General features: G+C 42.1%; 2 protein-coding genes across 8 annotated transcripts; both read right to left on the bottom strand.

The window, feature by feature from the left end:
• Positions 1 to 440: 440 nt before the first annotated feature.
• On the bottom strand, positions 441 to 22,061 carry LOC116692581 (uncharacterized). 2 transcript variants are annotated; one of them, XM_032520999.1, is made up of 18 exons: positions 22,050 to 22,061; positions 9,792 to 10,006; positions 9,572 to 9,587; positions 9,360 to 9,464; positions 9,191 to 9,273; positions 8,991 to 9,062; positions 8,804 to 8,906; positions 8,183 to 8,331; positions 8,030 to 8,098; positions 7,871 to 7,937; positions 4,505 to 4,689; positions 4,365 to 4,412; positions 4,232 to 4,277; positions 2,894 to 3,045; positions 2,716 to 2,784; positions 2,578 to 2,629; positions 2,353 to 2,460; positions 441 to 2,162 (listed from the first exon to the last, which is right to left on the bottom strand). In XM_032520999.1, the coding sequence occupies exons 2-18, from the start codon at positions 9,888 to 9,890 to the stop codon at positions 1,156 to 1,158; spliced, it is 2,430 nt and encodes an 809-aa protein (XP_032376890.1). In that variant the 5' UTR covers positions 9,891 to 10,006; positions 22,050 to 22,061; the 3' UTR covers positions 441 to 1,155. The 2 variants fall into 2 exon arrangements, with proteins under 2 accessions (XP_032376890.1, XP_032376889.1); XM_032520998.1 differs by lacking the exon at positions 22,050 to 22,061 and having other exon boundaries at positions 9,792 to 10,098.
• brpf1 (bromodomain and PHD finger containing, 1) lies at positions 11,868 to 24,668 on the bottom strand. Of its 6 annotated transcripts, none has more exons than XM_032520989.1 (16): positions 24,415 to 24,668; positions 22,412 to 23,199; positions 21,860 to 22,049; positions 21,473 to 21,760; positions 20,325 to 20,842; positions 19,715 to 19,919; positions 19,494 to 19,625; positions 18,819 to 18,947; positions 17,908 to 18,343; positions 16,735 to 17,043; positions 16,326 to 16,604; positions 16,077 to 16,224; positions 15,050 to 15,183; positions 13,828 to 13,943; positions 13,570 to 13,724; positions 11,868 to 12,981 (listed from the first exon to the last, which is right to left on the bottom strand). In XM_032520989.1, exons 2-16 carry the CDS (start codon positions 23,152 to 23,154, stop codon positions 12,798 to 12,800), a joined length of 3,966 nt encoding a protein of 1,321 aa, XP_032376880.1. In that variant the 5' UTR covers positions 23,155 to 23,199; positions 24,415 to 24,668; the 3' UTR covers positions 11,868 to 12,797. The 6 variants fall into 6 exon arrangements, 5 of the variants coding, with proteins under 5 accessions (XP_032376880.1, XP_032376885.1, XP_032376882.1 ...); XM_032520994.1 differs by having other exon boundaries at positions 19,730 to 19,919; XM_032520991.1 differs by lacking the exon at positions 24,415 to 24,668 and adding an exon at positions 24,039 to 24,152.
• Between the last annotated feature and the right edge of the window lie 65 nt (positions 24,669 to 24,733).

Below are 24,733 nucleotides of genomic sequence, written 5' to 3'. Positions count from 1 at the left end.
GTTGTCCCCATTAACCCTAAAGTAGCTCTGCACCCAACATAGAGGCTGTTGTGTGAATGTTTTCAGTTGGACTACTAGTTTAATTTAATCATTAACCTTGTAAAAGTGATAAGTAAGACCACTGTTGTAGAAAGCAATATCTGTTATTACTTATCTGCTGCATGTTATTGAGCCCTGTCACTTGTGTTAAGTGTGTGTCTGGGATCCTTTACTGACCAACCATGAAAATGCAAAATCAACATACCGCCCAGCCCTTTTTCTGTTTCCATATCAGTGAATGTTTTGGCAGTATGGTTTCAGTGTTACATCTACTGTATTACCTACTTCCTTACTGATAATCCTGTCAAGCAGGTGTGTCAGCATCAGAATACTGGAGTCTGGTCAATGTTTTGGTCGTTTATGTAACGGATTTCAAAAACAAGTTGAAGAAAACACATGCCACATTAATCTTTTTTAAAAGAGTTTTTATTATCTTCCATATAAAATGTTCTAATGCCAAGTGTCAAACAAATACTTATTCAAGGGGCAATCAAATGTTTGCTAAATTAAGCAGTGCATTAAAAAAAACTTTGGTTTTTAGGAGGTAGTATGTGTGCACATATTAAATAATAGTGCTCCTATGCTAAAAGCACTATTAGTAGTACATGACCACATGCATTACCTGCTAAATGGTCAAGCACATTCAATTTCAATAAATTCACTTAATGTTTCCACCTGTTGCACTCTAACAAATCCTGGGACAGCTTTGGCTCTACGTCCCGGTTTAGAAAATCCCAACGATTGGCACCTGTGATGTTACAACACTTTCAAACACTGATAAATGCATTATTAATACTGTAAAGTGAGATCTTATTTGCAAACAGATTTTCATAGTCGTTAGCATATTTACATACAGTGGATAGGGCAACTGTTTGCTATGGCTTCAGTTACGAAAGCAACATAAAGAGCCTCTGTTAAAAGCTTAATGCAGAAGACAAAATGCTGTGTTTACCTCTTACTATGCAAAATGAATGGTGGCATTTTTTTTACATGATGGTGTCAAGTAATGAAAAGTTTTTACAGAGTGATTGGCTCAGAAGCGCTCACACTGTAACACTAACTCCCCCGTCTTATGTATATGTATCATGTTTCCAGCAGAACAAAGGTCTGTCCCCATCAGACACTTGAAACCTGAGATGAAAGTTTCTCTTCTCGCCATGGCAACACATGGAGAGGCTCGTGCTCTTGTACAGTTCCCGGCGTTTCCACGTTGGCTGCCAGCGGCAACTTGAGCCTGCTTTGAGTCTTATCTGGAATAATTTTTAGTGACGATGGGATGCTCAGCTTTTGCATTTTCTTCCTTTGCGTCTGAGGTAGCAGTGTTTTTAGTCTTTGGGCGAGCTGATGTGCCAGCCATAGTGACAACACTTTAGACAGGAGTCTGGGCCAGCAGTTCCACCTTAATTCACCAGTTTGTGCCTGCCTTCTCATCGCTCCCATCTCCTGTATTAAACCCCTGAAATCCTGCGGTAAGCAGTACCGACGGACACCTCTGAAGGCCTTTGGGATGTCCCTACTGTGGCAGAGGCCCTGGAAGTAGACCAGGGCGACTCCTTGGCCTTTGCATTCCTGCAGCACCCCTTCTAGGCAGGCCAGAGCAGCAGTAAACACTGGTATGATCACTGTAGAGGACTCCCTCTGGGTGTGCCAGTCTTTATCGTTACATAATCTGGCACAACTTTTTTTTCCTGCATCTTTCTCTTTTTTGCATTTTCCCAGTCTTCTTCCAATTAGTTTCAAATCCTCGTCCTGCTCTACTATTATTTTCTCATGTCTCACCTCTACTTTGCTGTAATCTTCCTCTTTTCTCTCATTCTCATCAATGGTTGCCCTCTCCTCCCTCCACTTCTCATAAGTCTTCGTGGCTTCAGGACTCCAAATAATCAGAACTTTTCCTTGGGCCTTATGCACAGCTTCCCACTGCCCGTACAGCCAGGGAAGTGGACCCAGATCTGCCACTCCAGTCCCAGTCTGTGATTGTGAGCTTTGGGCCCACAAATCCATGTGCACTTTGGCTCTTAGTTCCCCCTGCAGGATTGAGGCTAACGCACACACGGCAGAGATGTGGTCTGACTGCTCTGATGAGCACACCAGCAACACTGGCTCCTGGATACAAAGCCAACCTAGAGTTACGGGAAAAGACAGGGGATTTGTTGGCTAAATTTCAATTATTCCTTTCCTAAATGAAGCACAGTTACCTTCGGAAATTAATCAAACTAATCAATTAAGGCAATACAATAGGGAAATTAAAAGTATTTGACATTTGAAGATGAAGACATGCCACCACTCAAACACAGAGGCAACTGAACCAACCTGCAGCTGCACTTTTGGTGAGACGGTGGATACAAAACCCCAGTGAAGCAACAATAATCCCAAATCCCAAAACTGCCACAGCATACAGGCCGTGTCTGTTGTGCGTGTCTGTAGGAACAGAAAATGTGAGTTTATTTACTTTGTGGGAGTTGTGTGCGCATGCATGCATTCATAATGTCATGGTACACTTGAGCTTGTTTTTTTTTTTATCTTGACTACACTCACAGTCCGGGCACAGAATTCTTCTACCATGAAGAGCAGGCTCCGACCGCCACACCTGCAGAGAAGCAGTTTGAAAGAGTGAGAAGAGAGAAAAGGTAATGCACCGTGTCCAGAAACACCTTTCTCGGGCATGCACTTCACCTGCACACACGGCTTCTCAGCAAGAAAGTGAAGAGGCACAGTTATCCTTGTATCAGTAGTATCCCCATGCTGTAAAATGGATAAGAAATGACACATATTTACTCCCATTAACATTTAATTACAACCTTTTTCTCTCTCTTCAGCTCTTTCTCTCTCACAAACCAGTACGTGTGCTTACCATTGTCACCGAGTGGACCAACCCCATGGGTGTACATCCCCTCTTATTAAGGACACAGAGTTGAGCTGAGAACTTTGCAGGAACAGAAGAGGTGAGATACAAAAACACACTCAGCCTGCCCGGTCTGATATACACCTCCCATGAAGACATGTCTGTGAAGAACAAGAAGAGAGGGAGTCAAGAGAGGGAAACTGGTAATTCGTAATGCTAAATCGTTTTTCTTCTTTATCTGATTGCTAGGGAAATCCAGCAACATTTGGGAGAGTAATTCAATCTATATCACATAGTCCTTCCTCATCCTTATCCGGTCAGATTACTCAGGATTCTGTCAGTGTTTCTAATGAGAAGTAGTTATGTGATATCTTTAAGAAACACTTTGTTGTTGACGGTTACATATTTCAGAATTCAGGCTTAAATGTTCCAAAAAGTGACAACTCATCTTGTATATCAGGGGATGCACAGTTTCTCTTTCAGACCTTCTCGAGACTTGAAGTGCTCAATGCTCTCGGTCACATTGCCCCGAAGAAGTCCAATGGGGCTGACATATTGGATCTTAGTCTTTTATTATTAGCTGCACCTATTATTGTTGATGTTTTGACACCATATTTTTTATTTAACTTTATCATCAGAGAGAATTCTGGATGTATGGAAGACCGCTTATGTAACTCCTCTGCATAACGGTGGGCCTACAATTGACATGAATAAATATTGGCCAATTTCAAAACTACCCTCCTTAGCAAAAGTTTAAGAACGTCTAATAAGTAATCAAATAATATCTTTTTTTTTATCTGACTGTAATATTCGAAATGTCTTTTGGTCTGGTTTTTGACCTGGGCATTGCACTGTATCAGCGGCCTCTAAGGTTGTGAGTGATATTGTTCATGCCCGAGATGATAAGCATAAAGCCTTGATCAAATAATTGCCTGTATATGTAACAATTTTAAATCGTATCACTATGACAGTAGCACTAGTGATTGCTTGGTCCTAAATATTCCATTTGTTATGACATAATTGGGCAAAACTGCATTAGAGTATTATGCTCTATGGAATAGCCTGCAGATTCTAATGAAATTGAACAGGCTGTTTCCATTTAACCACTTTAAATGTCTTCTTTATGGGTTCATGTATTCTAAATGTACATGTGCATATTTAGTTTCTCATTCTGTAACTGTTATGTGTGTACTGTGTATTGCAACGGTATAATATATATGAATTACTATGTTTAGTAAGTTTTATATACATTGGCTCATATCTAAATTAGCTATGCCTGAATAAAGAAGGTGATATATGAGACAGGCTGAGAGAGAACAAAAAAATGTTTTATTCTGTTTGACTCACCAGCGTGGAAGGGGCAAGATATATGATGGCTGCCATGTAGAGAAAACTGTAAAAAATAAACACGAATAAATGAATCTGCAACTTAAACACAGGCAACTGGACATTAATCCAAGCACATTTGGCTAATCCTCACCTGCACACACATCTGAGGGTGTTTGTCCACTGCAGATGTGTTATAAATCTGTCGAAAGACACAGTGGGGGTTTGAGAAAACTTAGTTAATTTATATCAGGAATCTAACAACAATACTAACAGCAGGCAAGCCAAACATACCAGGTCCGGCATATCTTCCTTCTCATTCTCCAGTACAGAGTTGAGATCAGGTGTGCAGAGGTGTTCGTGTTGCCTCCAGCAAAGCGAGGCAGAGATCCTCAGGTCACTGGCAGGACACTCTGAGCTCCACTTTAAACTTGACTCATACAGTGTGATTTCAGAGGAGAGCCAAACATCAGTGACATCTGTTGAGGCAATACGGACACATATGTTTACAACTCTATGACAGACTATGTGTCTGACTGCGGTTAATCCAAGGATGCAGCTGTGGTAAGCCAACCAAATATTAATTTATAAACATCCAAACTAGAATACTGTATCAGAGTAAAGTATCAAACTGATACATACAAGTAAGAACATGTGCTTTAAATGGTCAGTTACCCCAATTTACAAAATGAAACATTCTCTTCTCACCCCTTCTGGTGTCGAGATATGCAGACAGTTTTGATTTTAGCGGCTGACGTTTGGGGATATTTGTCTCTAATACTGCACCCGCCATCCCAGTACAAGCCAGGTGACTTAAATGAAAGGGATCATTTAACAATTTGGAAATGCTTTTTCACTGTATTGCCTTCTATAAAAATGTTGATGCCAGTCTCACATCTGCTCAGTAAATATGAAGCTACAGCCTGACATTTGGCAGAGTTCAGCATGAAAGCTGGAAACAAGGTTAACAGTTAGCCTTGCTCTGTGTGACAGTTTTATGGAGGGTTATGTGCCGGAACCATATCTTGGCCGGCGACAGTGACATAGCCTTGTGACAGAGCCCTGCTTGCGGTTTTCCCCAGTCTTTTTGCTAAAAGTGCTGTTTGGCTAACTTAACTGGCTGCTTGCTGTAGCCTTCTACTGGATACAAGATCTTCTCTAACTCTTCTTCTAACTCTCGTCAAATGTAAAAAATTACATTTGAAAAACTTCAATACCAAATTGTCTTTATAGGAACAATGTCTATTTTTGTGGAAGTAGTTCCACTGAAAGGAAAGAGAAAGGGAAATGGACACAATGAGGTCATTGCATCTGAAAAACAAAAAATGATCAGTGCTGTAAGCCCCCCAAAGTTCCCTTCACCTTCTTAAAACCTTCACATACATGAAACCAAAACTATCTACATTTCTAATAGGTTAATGTAGGTTAGGTTAAAGGTTAATATTTCTTTTTGTAATTTTAGTGACCTGACTCTTTTAAATACAGCAATTTTAGTTCATTCATACCATTCTCTAATAAAAGTGATACATCTTACACAAAGTCAGTCATGTATACATATACACGCACACACACACCACACACACACATACATATATATATACACACACATATATACACATATACACACACACACACACACACACACACATATATATATATATATATATATAAAAAACATAAAAATACAGAGCCTTCCACAATGTTCAGTGTCTAACATATAGACCTATTTGCCGATGGTTCCAGTCTGGAAGAACATCTGACAGTATCTAACAGAATCTGACAGTACTGCGTACAGGCTTAGCCTAAACTGAGATTAAGTTGTTTTCTGATACCCTACACATAAATCTATACATCAGTTTAAGTAAAACAGCAGAGCAGGTAGGTACCCAGACACTGACAAACATTTGCCGTGCACTGGAGCTTCTTCTTCATTATAAGCCACTAGGAGTTTTCTACTGCTGCCTTGGTTATAACGACACCACAGTTAGGCAGTATATAAAGGTGTACACTACGCTCTAAAGAATGAGATCTTCACAGATACAGAGCACATGCTAAACTTAGACACAGCATGTTCGCTTGAGTATACTGCTTCCCACGCTGCCTATAGATATCCTTGTCATCAGACAGGTCATTTGCAATAATATGGCCCAAATATGTAATGTCACTGCACACCCTAAGTGTAATGCCAGACAGATAGAAGTCAGGGAAGGTTGACTGTCTGTCTTCTCTACTTGTAATAATCATGATCTTACTCTTTTTAGCACTGAATTTTATATTAAAATTAGCACCATACTGTGTGCATATTCTCCAAAGTTGTTGGAAACCAGCACTACATGGGCTAAAAATGACTAAATCATCTGCGTACATAAGGTGATTAGTGAGTCCCCAACTGTACAACCTGTACCACGTGCATTTAAAATCAAAGACAAATCCTTTATGTACATATTAAAAAGAAAAGGAGACAGAATCCTGCCCTGGCGAACACCATTGGTCACTTAGAAGGGAACAGATGTTACATTCCCCCATCTCACTCTCACCATCTGATGCAAGTACCAATAAACCAAGATTCGAATTAAAAAAACACTTTTGGGACCCCACTTTTAGACCATTTTTAAAATAATTTCTCATGATTAACACAATTGAATGCTTTAGAGGTGTCAATGAAGCACGTAAACATTGTGGAATCTAACAGGACGTACCTCTCAAGTACTTTGGACATAACACTGACCAGAGCTGTTGGCCTGTAATTATCTGAGGTGTTCAGCTTCCCTACTTTAACTTTAATAACGTGTACTAACACAACAGAGAGCATAGAATCAGGCAACGCTCCATGAACAACAAAACCTGTGTAGCATATAGCCACCAGAGGGCACACTTTCTTACTGGCGAGTTTAATGTGTTCCGCTGTAATATTATCCATGTTACATGCCTCATTATCTCTTAAATTAAATATTGCTTCATGAACTTCAGCAGAAGTGACAACAACATCATCACAAAACTCTACATTATCCACTACAAACGGATTACTTTTTACACAGTTCAGAATATTGTTTATGTTCTCTTCCTGATGTCTTTTTAAATAATGTAGCAATGAGGAAGAGATTCCAGTTTGTCCACTAGTTTACCGTGCACATCCTATAAGATGTACAGTGAGCTATGTGACCAGTGCAATGTTCACCATGAAAATAGTTTAGGCTCATTTTTGGAAAAAACAGCTAAATGGGGCACATTTAAAATGCTATTGAGTCAAGGCTTAGGTCACTGTGACAAAGACCATGCCCTGCACATTTCCCTGGGGTTTACCATAATTTCTCGAATGTGGAACGCCCTTGACACAACATTAGGAGATTCGGGCAGTAACACAATTTAAATACTGACATAAAAAACTTTGTACAGAGTGCGATTGTGTTAGAAATGGACACAGAAAGGAAATAACATAATAAGCAATATTTGTATTAACTGTAACAAGATCTAAAACTGGCTTGTGAAAGACTGCAAGACACCACCCAACAGACGAAAGGGGAATGCCTGTTTTCTCTTTCTGAATCATGAGATGGGAGTCTATCAGGTGTCAATTACAAAACAAGAGTAAAATAAAAATAAAAATCCCTGAAATGTTTACTTTCAATCTGACTGATATGAATCATTCATCACACTCACCTGCGAGGCTCTCACTTTGAAATGGGCACTTTGTATGTCGCAGGGAATCTGTACGGGTGTAATATACCTGTCAATATAAAACATGTACAGGAATTACAGTCATTTGACAAAATAATTCTTTTGCATGTTAAAAAAAAAATGATATGGAGCTGGAAGTACCTGCACACACACACAGGGCAGCAGGTAACGGATGTTAAGAAGAGCTGATCGAGACTGAGATGGATCAATCTGAAAAGAACATACGTGCTTACTTTCTTTAGTGTGTAAAAACAAAAGTGCACATATGCAGAGAAATGCGCCTCTGATACTTACAGTAATTTGGGGGGAATGTACACCGCCGTTGCAGTCCACTTCATTTTTTTGGTAACACCATTTGGCGTAAACTTTTTCTCCAGGCTCCACGGTGACAGAGATGGATTTAGACGACAGGTTCACTGACATATTAAAGTCTGGCTTGGGATCTAAGTCACACACAAAAAAACTAGCTAAAGTACCGATATATAATCATCAGCACATACAGCGCAAAACATACAGACGGGTGACGCATTGAAGGAAAAACGTGGATAAGTTAGTGAAGTTGAGAAACATAATAAATGCAGATGGTTTGGGTTTGCTTTTACTCTTAGACTGAAGGCACGTAATTCAGCTCTCCACCATCATCATAACACCAAATTAGTAAATATGTTAGGTAGAGAGATTATTGTAAAACTCATACAAATGAGCATTAGCGCTGTTCTGGAGGCCTGTGTGGGTTTTTTTCTTTAAAATGTGTCACCCATCTGAGACAGGATATATCACACCTGACTCTTACATTTCCTTTGTGTTGCACAGGCGGGTCTGGTGGAGAGAATTAATGTGAATGTATGAAAGAAGCAAAAAGGAAGGATCAACTGTAGCAGAAAGTAAAAATTAAACCAAAAGAGGTCAAAGTACCTGGTACTGTGTAACTGACACTGCAGCTTGTTGAAGTTGTGTTGAAGGACACAGAAACAACACTGTTTGGTTTAGCATCAACACAATCATGTTCCAGCTCCCACTGAAAATAAAAGACACCATCGTCATCAGCAGAACTGTCTTCACAACAGCATGTTTGAGCCTAAAACAGGAGAAAGCATCTTACCAGAGCAAAACTGGCATTGCTATGTGGCTGTGTGTCACACCTGACTCGGTTTTCCGTTTTTTTTTTGCCACACTAAGAAAGAGAAAATAGAGAAAGAGAGATGATATCATTGTGTTCCACACTCTTAAACTAATAAATGAATGAACTTTAGGCTCATAATGACATTTGACATGTGTGCAGAGTTTGGGGCCGAGTCTAACCTTCATTTTTTTCATGGTAGGCCTAATTATCGTTGGGGGTTGTTGAGAGTGTTGAATTTCAATCTTTGGGGCCTCACAGAAGTCTGGAAGAAAATAGTGTTTTTGTCAGACATGCTACAATGGCAGCTTTAGAAGATAACAACATTGACGTTGCCGCTTGACTCCGTACCACCAGACTTCATCCAAACATGGACAGTAACACATTCAGAGTAAATCATCCCATTGTCCCCCAGGACTGAGGTCAGTTTCACAGGGCAGTCTCCCTCAACATAATCTGTACAGACAAGGCATGAGCATTATTACAGCAAGTGGCATGTGGCTTCCACATGGAGTCATTGATATGATGCTATGATGCCTTCAACATGAAATTACAAAACGTACCATTTTGATTTCCCATCTAAAATAAGGACAAGAGAAAGACAACATAAGTTTAGCACAAAAACTGCATTTGCCCATTTCATCCACCATGCATGACATCACTATATTTTACTTAAGATGTAGGCCGTTCAGTTCAGTTAGGCTAGTGTTTTGAATGTAATACATCTAATCGTATTGACATATTAACAGAGATGTATCCAGTTAACTATTATGTTAAACTCACCCGACATGTTGTGGTACATTCCAGCAGCAGTGGAGACACCACGATGGCAACAAATGCCAACGCGGTGCCATAAACCTTAAAAAAGGCAAATATTTGCATAATTAGAAGCCACAAGTGTGTGCCCTCGCGAAGCCGTAGTTTTCCCGCTGGTCCATGTAGCTGGTTTCTGCTGGTAAGAGCTAACACTTTAGCCTAACATAGTCTGTGTTCAGCTGCTAAACATGCCAGAGACAGGGGCTGTGTCGCACGGTTCTATGAGCTAGCATAACCCCAAGCAGACTACGCTCAGGTCCTGCCAAATGACTAAACTAGGAGGGCGTTCGATAAAAAAAAAGTTTCACTGACAACTCAACTCCGCCTATTATCAGAGTCCCATACAGCAGGAGGAAGACTTAGCTTTGAACCCAAACCTAGTTTTACCTTCCTGGGGCCCCAACAGAAAACACTCCCATGGAACTCGCAGTTCTTAAACCTAATACGTCTTAGGATTTGGTTTTGTAGGATAACAACAATTTCCCATTACTGTTTGCACTAACTCTTTTTCTCTCTCTCTCTCTCTCTCTCTCTCTCGCGCACACAAACACACACACCAGGTACAATGCACCTTGCACCTTTTTTTCTTCTTCAGTATTGCAATTTCACCCAGACACATAAAGAGACTCAATTTTAAGTATTAATAAAATACCAAATAGATGTTTGCACAAGTACTTGCCCCCTTTAATAATACCTGTATCATCACTGGTGCAGCCAATAGGTTTTAGAAGTCAATCGATTCTATAAGTCCACCTGTATCTGAAAAGTGAGTTAGTATTGTGACAAAACTTACACCATAAAGACAAATGAACACTCCAAGCAACTCTAGGAAAAGGTGATTAATAAACACACCCACACCAGTGGATAGATAGAACATTTCCAAGTCAGTGAACATCCCTTGTAGTCCATTTAAATCATGTATAAGAAATGGAAAGAGTATGGAACAGCTGTAGATCATCAGGCAACTGGTTGCCACAACACCACGAGGTGTGTTGTGTCAAAACCATTGACAGATGCTTATCGGTGGTTTCCACTCTTGTTGAGCACAGCAGGAAGCAAGACGTCTTTACTCAGAGTTGTGCCGTTTTGGTTGCAAATCTAAAGACATCAAAATTGTGGTGAGTGGGTGTTCGAGTTGGGTGGGGGATCTTTATCTTGTGTGGAAAAGATTAACAACTCTGGTTTGTGGACAGGAAAGACACATTGGATGTCATCACAGGCAAATGAACTCATGTCGCAACTGATAATGCATACAGTTGGTCAACTTGTGGAAAATGTAATTAACGTGACAGTAAAATGTAGTCATACTGGTAATATACCTGAACCGGCAGTGACACGGTTGATATAATTTTGTGATATCCTGTATTAAGGCCCTGCAACTTGTTTAGGTGCATTTTAAAGATTTGAAAGGTTAACACAGGATCTGGGATTATTATGGAGAAGTTCATTTGTCAAAATCAACGAACACTGTCTCAACATCTGGGCATGTAAGATAAACATGCAGCACACAGGGCAAAAAAAAACTAACATGTACGTGGTACTAAGTGGTTTTGTAAAGGTTATCCAACCAGTAGAGCCAGTTAACAGTAAGTCTATGTTTTATATACCACAAAGGACTGCACAAAGCAAACAACTTGCAATGTGAAGGACTCTGCATTAACACCATATACAGTATATAACACTTACGATGGTTGGGCACATATACCATGATGTAACTCTGTTAGGTATGGTGAAGAAAGCCTGTTGGCTGAGCAAGGTATCATATATTCACAAGGTGTCAGCTGCTGGGACACCGTCGTAATGATTAAGAGGCAGTGAGTTTTTAGGCCACTCTGCCTGATTAGGTCTCCCCCTCAAAATCAGAAAGATAAAGTGTAATCAACTTTGAGAAGCACTTATAAGTCACAATTTCCTTGGCAAGAGGTAAGAATTTTAAACTGAAGACACACAGATATTCTACACATGAAGCAACCCAGGAAGAACACTGAAAATACAGTCAACTCTCACAAGCAGACACACAGTGACCACAACACAACCCACAAGTTTAAAAAACTCAATTCTTTTTTTTATTAAACTTCTATCTTTATGCAATCTGTATATATAAAAGTTCTAAAGCCATCAGCCTGAAACTAAGACAGACAGTGAGGCGATCATGTGTTTCAGTTTAGTCCTCATTATTCATTGACAAGCGGCCTGTGTGACAGACGTACATTAAGAAAATCCTAAAAACAGGAGACATGATGAACACAGAGTGACAGATGAAAAAAAAAAAGGACCACACAATGATGTCTTGTGTAGCAGGAGTGATTAGAAGTAGTCCATGATAAAAACGTGCTTGTGGACCTTGTTAAGGAGTAAGCAGAATAAATAACATCAACGTTGGTTTGCCCACAGTTGAGGCTGTAATAGTCTCTCTTTGTGCTCCACTGACAAATGACGCGACACTAGCACCAGGCCTGGTTGGTTGTTGGTTTTTTTTCCTCAAGAGGTGGCCGATATGTGAAGATGTGTTAGGGCGATGGCACTGACTGCCACACACTACATACATTTCCCTGTCCAAATGTAAAATTAGAGCTGTGTAACACTGTTCATTTCTTGTTTCTGTAAACCATCTTCTTGTTTGTTCATAAACATATCGACCACATATGAGGAATATTTTTGATTGGGGATTCAAAACATAGCATATTTTTCCATCATTATTATTAATTCCTTCTTTTTTTTAATTCTCTTAAATACAATATTTTACACGTCAGATTAAATACGGCTTAGTGTGCATGATGTATGTGTGTGTGCGAGTGTGTGTGTGTCTCTTGGGGCCAATGTAGTGGATGTTTTGTTTTTTTACCCACACTGTGCTACTGGCACGGTTTCTTGTGTTCTGTGATGGAGGGCTGGGCTCTCGATAAAGAAACGTATACTCAACAACACCCGCAGGGACCAACGCATAAGGTGTGTGTGTGTGTGTGTGTGTTTTCAGTCACTATCACTGGTCTCGCTGCTTGGGTCTCCCTGCACCTTGCTGCGGTGCTGCATGGCACGGTGGTAGGCCACCTGCACGGACTTGCGGATGTTGGATTTCCTTCCCTCCAGCATCTTCTCCTTGTCTAGCTCCTGGTCCACCCCGAGCGGCACCAGCTTAGAGCGCGGCAGCCACTGCCTGGATACACACAAACGTAATTTCCAATTAAACAGAGGTACAGTACATTGAATTTATAGTGAAACAAAAAACTCAAACTAAATAATCAACATCCCTCTGCAGGCATTAGAGGCCGGGTGATATCATGTGGAAGATAAATGAAATAAGTTCCTGGTTCTTTAACTCTTGATTTTAAAAAGGGCTACGAGCTGGAAGCAGTTTAAGACGAGGATCATCAAGGCGGTTGAGAGTGACACTGGCTGTTGTCATCATGTTGTCAACACGTTTTTCACCAAAGCTAAACCTTGAACTTATATGATTGCGCAGCATGCAATGACCTAAAATACAACGTGTTTTTCCCCCTCTTCTATTCTCAAAAAACCACATTTGCCCTATTTCTGCCGCCTTGTGCTTTAGTACAAGGAGTGCAGTTTCCATTGAACTATTGCCACAGTTACTCGTGTGCACACATCCCGTAACAACAGAAGCCTGTTTTGCTTGCATCTTGTGTTTGCCAGAACAAAGAAGAAACAAACGTTATTCTGATTAGTGATGATACATTTAGGTAATACAAAAAAAAGATGAGACAAGATGAATCAGAGCACTGACCAAGTTCTCTTGTTGTCAAAGAAGAGGACCAGGAACAGGTGCTCCCTGGCCTCCTGGGTCATTTGCTCCCCTAGTTTCAGCACATCCAAAGGCGGGACAGGGATCGGGACACCGCGGTGGAACACCCCCTCCCTGGGCATCTTCGGGTCGATTATCTGCAGGCAGACAGGGACGAGAGGAGGGTTACACATACAGTCATTAAATTGCAGAATGTCCCGACTCGGTCTTTGCTATTTGCAGGGTCTACTTTTGTCTCACCAGAGCAGGATATGAAGGATAGCCTCTGCACTTGGCCCACACCAGGTCCAGAGCTTCCAGAGAAGAATAGTCGTCAGAGGTCATCCAGCATCCAGACCTGGCCCGACCACGCACCACTGACAGTAAAAGAAACACAGGAACAGGATGACATTCATCATTGTGCAACCCCACTTCTAGCTAAATAACGGTTATGTACACACACTGTTTCCAATGTTTATTAGAAGATACAGCCCTTTTCTTTGGAAATTGTGAGAAACACATAACAAAATGAATCTGTTTCTGTAATGGGACATCTGGGCTGGTTGTGAAAGATCCAGCTCCAACAAGACTGGGTGAGAGCTGAGTTGGGCGTCCTAAACAAAAGGCCTTGGTCGTCATTTGAGCTTTCAACACTTTCACACGGTGAATGCTCATCTCTTTATCTGCATTTTCTTTTGTTATGTTTTCAATATCATAGAAAACACCTTCAGCAGCTGCCATGCCTATGTCTAGTGTGTCTTATGTCATGTTTGAAACTGTGCAGCTCACTGCAGTGACCGATTCTAAAATTTAGTTTTTAGTAGCTTCGGGTTTTTAGTTATAACACAACAGAAAATAAGTAGGAGTCCTATCACTGCATATTGTTATATATATTTGCATTGCGTCATTTTGCAGAAATACTGTGGTGATGTTTTGTGCCATAAAGACCAATTCCGTCCTATCCTTTGTATCTTTTTTGGTAGAATAACTGGGAAGGTTTATTTTCTTGGCATGGATTGTTGCCCCAGCCAAAGTTGGGAAAAAAAACAACAACCAAGAGACATTGAATTTTTTTTTTTTTTTTTCTTTCTTTTTTTTAAAAATTGGGCCCAGACACTGTAAAATACATGATAAGTCACAGAGGAACCTTTAAAGGAAATGTCAGTTATTTAAATAATTTGGATCAGTACATACTGAAAGACGGAACCAGTGTCATGACGACATCATTAGTAATCTTTTCACTGGTATTCAAGACATTATGTCAGATCCTATTAAATCAAATAAATGCTTACTGCAATCATGTTAGATTGATTACAGACAGTTTGCTCATTCTGAATTTACATTTACATTACCATTCAAATCATTCAGAGAAAGCACTCACGGTCTCCATTAACAGAAACTAATGGTGTAAGCACGGACAAATGGATGTGTGTGTCTGTGTGTGTGTGTGTGTGTGTGTTTGAGGATATGAAAATGTGCTTACAATGTGAAACACTCCGCGATCCTCCAACTGAGTAGGAATCATTCTCAGTACCCGATGTCTCCTCACTGCTGTCTTCCTGGAAAGCCGAGCGAGAGAACGACGCCTTTCCTCTGCCCTGCTTAGAGGGGGTCGTGCTGAGAGAGAGGAGACACAGGACTATAAAGATCCAAATCACTTTAAAACAAGTGTTTACAATGTGACTGGTTATCAACTATTAATGTCAACACCATAAAATACAGCTAACCATGCTTTTCTTTACTGTACTGACTGTTGTGGTAAACAGGAGGTTGATGGTGATCTCATTTTCTTTTATACATGATCTGTTTAGTGCTACTAAAACACTTATTACATGTTTTTTTTAATTATTTATGTGTTTATTACACGCATAAAAGCCATAATACCATTGAGATCTGGTTGGCTGGCACTACAGCAACATGATATCTGAAAGCACTTTAAAGGGATAGTTTAACATTTCTTAAGTCAAAGTTGAAAAAAAATGCCTACCAGCACCTCAAAAGCTCAGTAATGAACACACTGTATCTTGCTTTCTTAATATATACATGAACAATAATGTAACAACAACAAGTTGCTGTTTCACAGAGATTTACATGCTGGAACTGTTTCCTGGTGACCAGGGGCTGGGTGCAGTGACTTCCTGGAGTCTCCGTTGGCTGCCTGGCAACATCAAAGTGATGACAAGACTCCAGGAAGTCACTGGAAAGCAAATAAGCATATTTAGCAAAATGTCAAACTGTTCCTTTAAAGCTGCATTAACTGATTTTTGTTTGGCCTCTTGGAGGCAGAACTCCTCAACAGGCTTGAAGACACACTGTCCTGACATGATCTCGCCTTATGAAGCTGGTATGGCTAATGTGTCTGCTGTACAGTGGGTTCATCTGGGCTTGTTCACTTAAAACAGCTGCCTGGAGCAGCTGGAAACAGGGCTGATGAGTGCTGAGAGAAACCCATTCTTGTAAATCTGTGCTGTAAAATCCGAACAATGAGGTCATGTCGGTGCACTAATCACCTGGTCCTGTCAGAAGCTGCACTGCTGCTGCTGCTGGTTGTGGACTCAGAGTCTGAGCTGGACCGAGGGAGACGGGACTCGCTTCTGTACACGCGGAAGCTCTCCGTTACTGGCTGGCTTCCTCCATCGAAACCGTTACTTGGCAGACCTGAGGAAGAAAGAGAAAGAGAGAGAGTGTAGTGAGCGTGTGTGACTCAAAACTTGTATGTTAATTAGTTAAGGAGTTTATCATGCATTTGTCTACTGTACCGGGGAGCAGGTCGTCATTGTCACTGTCGCTGTCAGAGCTGGAGCTGCTGCGCGGGCTGCGGGGCCTCTTCCTGTGCCTGCTTTGTGACAGCAGGGGCAACTGAGGGGGGCCGATAGGGCTTTGGCTCAACCCCCCCCCAGCGTAGCCAGCATCCCGGTTCTTGGGAGGGCGTCCTGGCCTTTTGGGGGGTCCAGCCATTTTTGGGTTCTTCTTGGAGAAGAGGACAGATGTTCGACGGCCCACTTCTGAAGCCAGGGCAGACGAGGACACACTCAGATCTTGAGGAGAAGAGAGGTTCATAAAGTTAAAAAAAATGCAAGCAAATGCTTATCACGTTATCTTCCTGTAATAGCGGTTATCATTTTCATGCACATTAATTATTTTTTACATCTTCCTAGACACACGCACCTTTTCCACCAATCTCCTGGCTGCTGCTTTCCCCTCCTTCATCATGGTGTCCCGAAGAGGATGGGTGATGGGGGAGGGAAATACCCCGGTCTCCTCCTCCCACAGACTCCCGGCCCCCCATAACGGAGCCTCCCTCCCGCTGGTGCGCAAGCTTCCTCTTGATTACACTGACCTCCTTTCTCAGAGCTTTGGCTCTACGAGACTGACCAATGCTGTGCTTTCCCGAGTTGACCTCATCAAGACGCGCCTGTAAGTAATGCAGCTGCTCTTCCAGTGGCAGCCGTCGCCTGTTCTCTGGCAGGAGCAGGTCTGGGAGGGGCAGAGAGAGAATGAAAAGGTGAATAATTATGAATGAAGTCAAATATGACAACACTAACAAAGGGAAGAGATGTGGACCGTTTCCCTGTGGATGTTCGGCAGAATTCCTGAGCTACCGAACATCTGACAACATCATGCTAATTTGTGTAATATTGGTATATGGTGTACAAAATTCTGCATGTCTGCCAGATTCATCAAACTTGATCTGAGACTGTTCAAAAATAATTTTGGAAGTTAAAATGAAATTTGTGAGAGCACCTAACATGGATTGGAAATGTTTGTAGCAACTGAATTGAACAAACGTCATGCACCACCTATTGGTCACAGGCTTTGCTGTGCCAAAGAGCTTTTTTTTCCTTTCTTCTGTATTCAGCATATTACTCCACATATGTCTAATACCGCTCTCATGATAAGGAATGTATCATAACTGACATTCAATCACTGAAAGGTAAAAGACAAACACCAACAAGAACGTGGACCTCACCTCGTAAACTAAACGTAAATATATTCCTACTACCTTTCCCTCTTTTTTAAACTTAATCTCGACTTACACCCATGACTCATGGGCTGCCCTCCTACACCTTTGTGCCATCCACACTCCTCCTCACATTTCTCTCCCACCCTAATTCTTCTAATTCTCCAGTATTTCACTCACATTTGTATGCTAAAAGTATGCATTTTCATCTAGCCAGCCAAAAGTGTGTAATTATAGAACATATTGATTTGTCTCTAAATGCAAGGTATCAATTTGCCTCTAAAAAGTGGTTGGACCACCTAGAAGTCCTCTTTGCAAAAGATTAGTCATTACAAAATTGTGCGTGAAAAAAATGTTTCATCTGCCATAAACCTCCATACCTTCTTCATTAGAGGACAATGGCCGGTCTCTGTCTCGTTCTCTGTCTCTGTCTCTCTCTCTGTCCCGCTCCCGTTCCCGTTCTCGTTCCCGTTCTCGTTCTCGTTCTCGTTCCCGTTCCCTTTCTCTGTCTCGGTCTTGGTCACGCTGACTGTCTGGGCTCGGCTCTCGGGGGAGGTGTAGGCCAGCCTCATAGTCAAAGCCTATCCGCTCAGCGTGGCGCCTGGCGGTTCTTATGACAGCCCCGCCCATCTCCCTGAGCCGCAGGGCAGCGCGGTAGAAGACTGTGTCCTTGGCGTTGTACTTTAGGCAATTGTTGACAATGAGGCCAAAGTCTGCCTCAAATGCCTCAAACGTGAGGTAGTGATGGGACTCCAGCAGGTTCCACATGGTCTGGAAGTCCATTGGAGTGTCAATGTGGTCCAGGTAGTCTGGCACCTGGATAGTAGTGATCAGGCAAAGGCATGACCTGTGTGCCCTAATAAGCTCTTGTATTATGTAAAGGGACTGTTCAGTGCAGATGTCAGTGTGTAGACGTCAAACAGAATGAGTATTTTAAATGTTGTGCCGAAAATTAAACGTTGTGGGCAACATGAGAGCCAATATTTGTTTACTTAAACACAATTTGTTTTGGCGAGGATTCCTTGTATCAAAGATACTGAGCTGGGATATACAACTAAGTTTAATTAATTTTTCATAATAATTTTATAAATGTTATAAATAAAATGCAAATGGAAAAAGGTGAGGTGCAATATATAAGTTAACATACAGTACATTAAGTACCAATTTAAACTGATGTGATCAGATTAAAAAATTACATTTATATGAAAAGTGCACACATTTATGCTCCCGAGTGTGTGTGTGTGTGTGTGTGTGTGTGTGTGTGTGTGTGTGTGTGTGTGTGAGCATTTACCTCTGCCAGCGGTACAGGCTCAGTAAAAAAGTTGTTAATGTCTCTTTCCTGTAACTGCTCCAAAGTACTCCTCAACAGCACCAGGAAGGGAGTCAGCTGCATCTCCAGCGCCATCTGCTGCACCTTAATCTAAACACAGACGTCATTTATTTTCACAGTGCAAACCTACTCGCTGAATTAATAAATGAATAGAAAGAACGTTGTGTTTGTAAATCTAATTAAAATGTATGCATACACACTCATACACTCACACACTCATTTGTGACTGTGCTAAACTGCCAGTAGCAAAGGAAAGTGTGGTTTTCCGTGTAAAGATTTTATTTGGGTTGCACACCAAAATAGTGGATTTATGAACTGTGAATTAAATGTGTGTGCACTCTCATGTAGATAGGAAGAAAACAGCCAACGAATGCATTGCTGATATGTAGCTGATTCCTAAATGTGTCAGAGCTTCCTGGCAGCACCTAACCCTTCCACACCCCCAAGACCTGGCCACTAAAAACAAACACATTATTGAGATAGTGTTTCATTGGCTGCACAGAAGCCAGTCCAATCCAAAGAGAGGACTTTCGTACTAACAAAACAAATCTGGAAAACATAGTGTGCTATGGCTAGTGTTAGCTAGGGTTTTTAATATCAGTTAGTAACAGACATAAAAGGTTATTTGTATCTCACCGTCTCCCTTTTGAGTTTTTCCCTCTTGCGGATGAGCTCCACCAGTAGCCTGGCTCTCTCCAGATCATGTCTAAGTCTCTGCCATGCCTTCAGCTGCTCCTTTAATGCCGACTGTTTCTCCTCGCTGTCCCTCTGCAACACCAACACACACAAAGCCCCAAACGTGTCAGACAACTGTATGAGTCACGACCAGAATTCCAGTAACATATACAATCACATACAATTACACAAGTCACCGGAGGGAGCTGTGATGGAGGTTGTGGTGGGAGTGGGTCAATATGTCGTTGGGACTGCAGATGGGTTTGGAGCCGGCGTAGCAGAGGTACGCCATTACGACTTTGCCTCTTCAGGGTCCAGTAGCTGTGAAGTCGCTGCATGAACTGGCTCTTCCTGGGTACCGTCAAGTTATTGGTGATTTTGCTCAGCCTGTAGAGAAAAATACATGAGTTGGGCGGTATCCAAATTTTGATTTCTTCCTTTGAACTTCCTCCCTATTTTACCGCGGTATACGGTATTACCGCGACTTGTTAAAAATGATGTCTTAAGGCTCAGACGGCGTCTAAATACCAAACATTACTGAAACACATCTCCCTTCTTATTAAGTCAGAACCCTAAATGCTGCCACATTGCAGAAGTCGTGTTCTATGAGTATGCATTTAAAAACACAGGGACCTACAATAAGTCACGCGTTCATTTTGATTCTCTTTAATCTACTGATCCACATAGTTTTGTGTTAAAACAAAATTGAGAATATTTTTTTAATCTTGAGCCTAAAAATCGATATTGAATCGAATCGTGACCTTTTCTGAATCATGCAATGCTAATATGTACCTATGGGGAGGTATGCAGGGCACAGACACCACTGGCGCAGCAGCTCTCCTTTCAGCCAAGATCTTCCTCGCTCTTTTCATCTTTAGCCTGGACTTGGCCTTCGCCCTCTTGGCTCGCTCAGAGCTCCAGCCCTTGGAGTCATCATCATGGCCAATGCTGGGCTCGTCATCCTCCTCCAGCTCTCCTTCACTGTGAGACGAACCCATGCTGGCGCCGCCCACTCCTCCCAAAGGCCGTGCCGATCCGGGAGGCGTGTGGATGTCACAGTAAGCGGTCTTCCGGACGCTGAAAGAGGTGCCGTTGGCCCCAGTCTCTCTGACGGGCTCCATTTTCATGTAGAGGCCCGCCTGCTGGGCACAGGTGACGTGGAACGCCGTGTAACAGTTGGCTTTATGACACTGGATGCAGGCACCTGAACCACGCTGCTTGCAGATGTAGCAAGTGAGCTTCCAGCGTGCAGGAGGAATGTGCTCAATACTGTCAATTGGCTCCAGAAAGACGGTGTTAGCAAAGCAGACCTGCGGAAAGGCATCAAAATTCACTTTATTGCAATACTCTTTTTAAAGTGTTGGAGTAGTAACGCGATAACAGACTGGCTGAACCCTGATAAACTGTACATTAACACTGATGTTAATCTAGTCATCTGGGTGTACATCATTTTTTTGTTGTGTTTTGCTTTCTATAATGTATGCATCTAGTGCTATTTATCAAACCACTGGCACTTAACAACCATCTACTACTCTATATACTGTATGTGCAATACATCGTCCTCACAGTCCTAGACTGTCAATACGATTAAATCCTTATGCACCCACTGAGGAACATTAAAGCAACATTGAGTCTGAATGAAACAGACTAATGTTAAAGGCTGTGTGCACCACAGATAAACATAGCAATGCAGAGTACTGCAATATCTGCAAAATGATGCTGTTCTTATCAAGAATACATGTGGCGTTGGCCATGTTGGAAAGTGGTAGAGCAGGCGCGCCTTGGTCCAGGGTAAGATTCCAAGCTGTGATGATTTCCTGCATGTCTTCCCTCTCTCTCTCTCCCCCCTTTCTCACCCTGCCAAAAATTGAAAGGAGGAAAATACAAAAAGAAAAATCAAAAAAAAAAAAAAAATGCATGTGGTGGTGTATGAATTTTACCTCCGGGATCCAGAGGGCACACACAACGTGTGCCCAGCGTGCATCATCTGTCTGTTTGAAAGCACCCCCCTTGTTGGGACAGAGAGCACAGTCCACAGCTCTACTTGGCGACTGCAGGCAGCGACGACATAACCACTGGCCCTCTGGGATGTACGGAACACCATAGCATTCTTGGTGCACTGCCAGGTTACACATGTCGCAGAACAGGATCACATTGCTGTTCTGACACTCGCCATCATTACAGATGCAGCAGACAGCATCTTCATCGATTAGGGTACTGGGGTCAGCCTGGGGGGAAAAGAGGATAACGAGATGTCAGAGTTGGACACATTCTATTTGTTTCAGTGTTCTAATATTATTTTTCCCTTAGCTTCCAAATTTAGGTACCTTGTTGTGGCTCTCAAAGTACGACTCCTTCTCCAAGCGATCCATGAGGTACTCAAAGACTTCCTGAGGGATGGGTGTAACACCGTCACGCCGCCGCTTGTCGTTCATGATGTCGAGCCAGATGTAGTCTTCCTCATCAATGTCATACTCGACCTCCTCATCCAGCTCCTCCACAGACTTATCAATGTACCTGAACACCAGAATGGGAAAGTAGAGGAAGATGTCTTATACATATATTATTACATATTACTACAAGGGTAGAAAAATAATGACAAAATAATAATGACAGACTAATACAAGGAATCTGAGGTCAAACTGATTTCATTATACATGCACAATGAGCTGTACAAGTGCAAAAAAAGTGTCATACTGTGTAAATGTTGCATCAAATATTGGACTCACTAAATTTCTGTTTAACAAAAGATACCTTCTCTATACATGCACCCTATTAAATTGCCTGCCGTGTACTTAACAATAATCTTGCTTCTAATTCTAATTCTTACCTGCTATGTACATTATTAATGAACCGCATTAATAATTTTCATTACAGACCTGTAGTAAGATGAGGGTCGAGGAGGGGCATCCGGTCTCTCTTGGTCCAGTTCTCTGAACACCGCCTCAGGGAGCTTGACTGCCGGGCCGGACAGAGCGCTGTGATGATGAGATGAGCCATCCTTCTTCTTTTCTTTACTCTTATGCTTCCCAGACTTTGGAGTGGATTTCCCCCCATTAGAAGATGGGATATCTGGCCGGTCCTTGCCACTACCTCCTACCTCGTTGCCTCCTGCTCCACCATCACTACCGTTACACACCCCTCCGCCACTACCACCAGTACCAGACGGAAGTGCATCCTCTGCATCACTGTCTTCCTCTGACACCACGTCAATGTTCTCAAAGATGCTAATGCGTTGGATGCGTCCTTGAAACTCCAGCTCCACCATGCGCTGTGCCTGGGCATAGGTCATTGTCTCTCTGCCCGGGGAGTGAGAGTGATCTGACCGGTTGGGGCTACCCGGTGTGTTCCCCCCGTGCCCCGGTCCTCCACCTCCCTTACCTCCACCATCGTCCGTATCACCTGACCCAGCCAATGAGGCGCGAGGAGGCCGTCCTTTTCTCTTCTTTTGGGGCACAGTCTGTGCAGGAGTTGGGTTATCGTGGTCATAGTGGTAAAGGTGATACTCAATGCCACTGTAGCTCTTGTAGACTTTACGACAAGTCTCCACAGGGCACTCGTAAGGGGGCTTGGTGGCACGCAGATTGTGACAGAACGTCTTTACATCAAAGTCCAGTCCCATTGTGCCAACAGCCACTGCTGCGACAGATGCTGTTCAAGTTTACATCTGGGAGAGAGGAACACAAAGAACCATAAGAGGATCTATTCCAGAGATTTAATTACAAGACATTAGTTAGATAGTAGCTACTGGCATTGAATTGTAGCAGTTAGAGACAAAGTCTAGACAAGTCGTGCACCTGTTATAGTGCAGTCACGTGACCATGTCCCCAACTCCCAGTAGGAAACAAATTGTTATGTTTGGTTCCCAGTAACAGGTGCATTTATGTCAATATTTTGGCCCTGCTAACTGAAGTTATGTCAGGTTGACATGCAGTGAAACAGACGACATAACAGTAAGCCTGGTTGCCAATAAATTACAGCTTGTTTACAACCCATGAGTTCTGGCTAAAACAGCAGTGCACGGGACGAAATATAGTTGGATGATCCCCAAAAAACTAACCCTAGGACTTTATTATCCAGCTAACGTTAGCCTTAGCATTTCACTGATGCTTTCTCCTCAGACAATGAAACATTGCAGCCTGACGCTGTTAGCCAGCAAGCTAACAGCAGCTAGCAAACAACAACACCAGTTCCCTCTCCAAACAGCACACATACTACAGTTACTACTCACGAGTTAACGTTACAAAGTAGCTAACGTTTTTGCTTGTTTCCGTTAACTGGTCATCTTAATCAACGCTCATTCAGCTCAATAACGTTACACTACGTTTTAATTCGCGTGTTTAATTGTAGCTCTATCCCCAGGACATACGTTAACGTTAGCTAGCTATATAAAGAGGAGGGCTACTTAAACGTTGCAGTTTTTTTGCATAAATAATAACAAATAATACACACGAGCGTTTAAAGTTAGATACACTGTAACAGTGTTTCCCTCCACAATGACCTCACCCCGTGTATCCCTGAATCTGAGCAGCAAAATGACAGTGTTACTACATTTCATCGGGTTAACGTTACCACACTACTACAAAATGCGGCACAGGGTATATTACTTAATTAAATAGCTAACGTAAGTTCGACCAACAAATTAATAATCATTCTCTGTGGCGAAATAGCTATGAAATGCGAGGAGAATAGGCAGGCATGCTTAGGGCATTACTAGGCTACTTCATGTTTTCAGGTTACAGTGAGTTAAGATGACATACGGAAATTACCACAACATTCAGCTCTGAATAACCTTTTGTCAAAATGTGACCCAATTTTTCGGACAAAACCAGCCTTCAATCGTTTAACGCTACAGATCTGGACTAACGTTATAAAGACTTACTACTCCACGTTCCCCAAGACTGCGTGCTTCGGAAACCTCACACCAGATCGGACGGGTTGCAGATCGGTTTTAATGCATAAAATAATCCCAGATGAGATTTACAGGACGCGTAGGTGAAGTGAAATGTGTTTATAAAACAATATAACATCCCGATCATTTCATTGTGTTGGGGATAATTCAGGAACTCGGTTGAACAAAAGGGGCAACCGTTGCTGTAACGTTACGCCGTAGACGCGGGCTGACACATTCGCCATACAAAGCAGGGTCTATTTCTCGGCTTCGGTGTTAAAATAGAGCCTGTGTGCACGTTAACCAATAC

The sequence above is a fragment of the Etheostoma spectabile genome, chromosome 7, assembly GCF_008692095.1.
Source record: "Etheostoma spectabile isolate EspeVRDwgs_2016 chromosome 7, UIUC_Espe_1.0, whole genome shotgun sequence".
In the NCBI taxonomy this organism is placed as follows: Eukaryota; Metazoa; Chordata; class Actinopteri; order Perciformes; family Percidae; genus Etheostoma; species Etheostoma spectabile.
The sequence above is the reverse complement of the archived record's forward strand: the minus strand, read 5'-3'. Positions and strand labels throughout refer to the sequence as shown.

What these genes read in the sequence shown, in the direction of transcription:
- brpf1 (XM_032520989.1), bottom strand. Translation starts at nt 23,154, where the DNA reads ATGGGACTGGACTTTGATGTAAAGACGTTCTGTCACAATCTGCGTGCC. An exon ending in CTCCGGTGACTTGTGTAATT is followed by an intron (nt 19,626 to 19,714) that starts GTATGTGATTGT and finishes TTGGTGTTGCAG; the next exon opens with AGGGACAGCGAGGAGAAACA. An exon ending in ATCGCGGAGTGTTTCACATT is followed by an intron (nt 13,944 to 15,049) that starts GTAAGCACATTT and finishes TTTTACTGTCAG; the next exon opens with TGGTGCGTGGTCGGGCCAGG.
- LOC116692581 (XM_032520999.1), bottom strand. Translation starts at nt 9,890, where the DNA reads ATGCAAATATTTGCCTTTTTTAAGGTTTATGGCACCGCGTTGGCATTT. An exon ending in TGTCAGTTACACAGTACCAG is followed by an intron (nt 8,332 to 8,803) that starts GTACTTTGACCT and finishes TGTGTGACTTAG; the next exon opens with ATCCCAAGCCAGACTTTAAT. An exon ending in TCAAAGTGAGAGCCTCGCAG is followed by an intron (nt 4,690 to 7,870) that starts GTGAGTGTGATG and finishes TTGCCTCAACAG; the next exon opens with ATGTCACTGATGTTTGGCTC.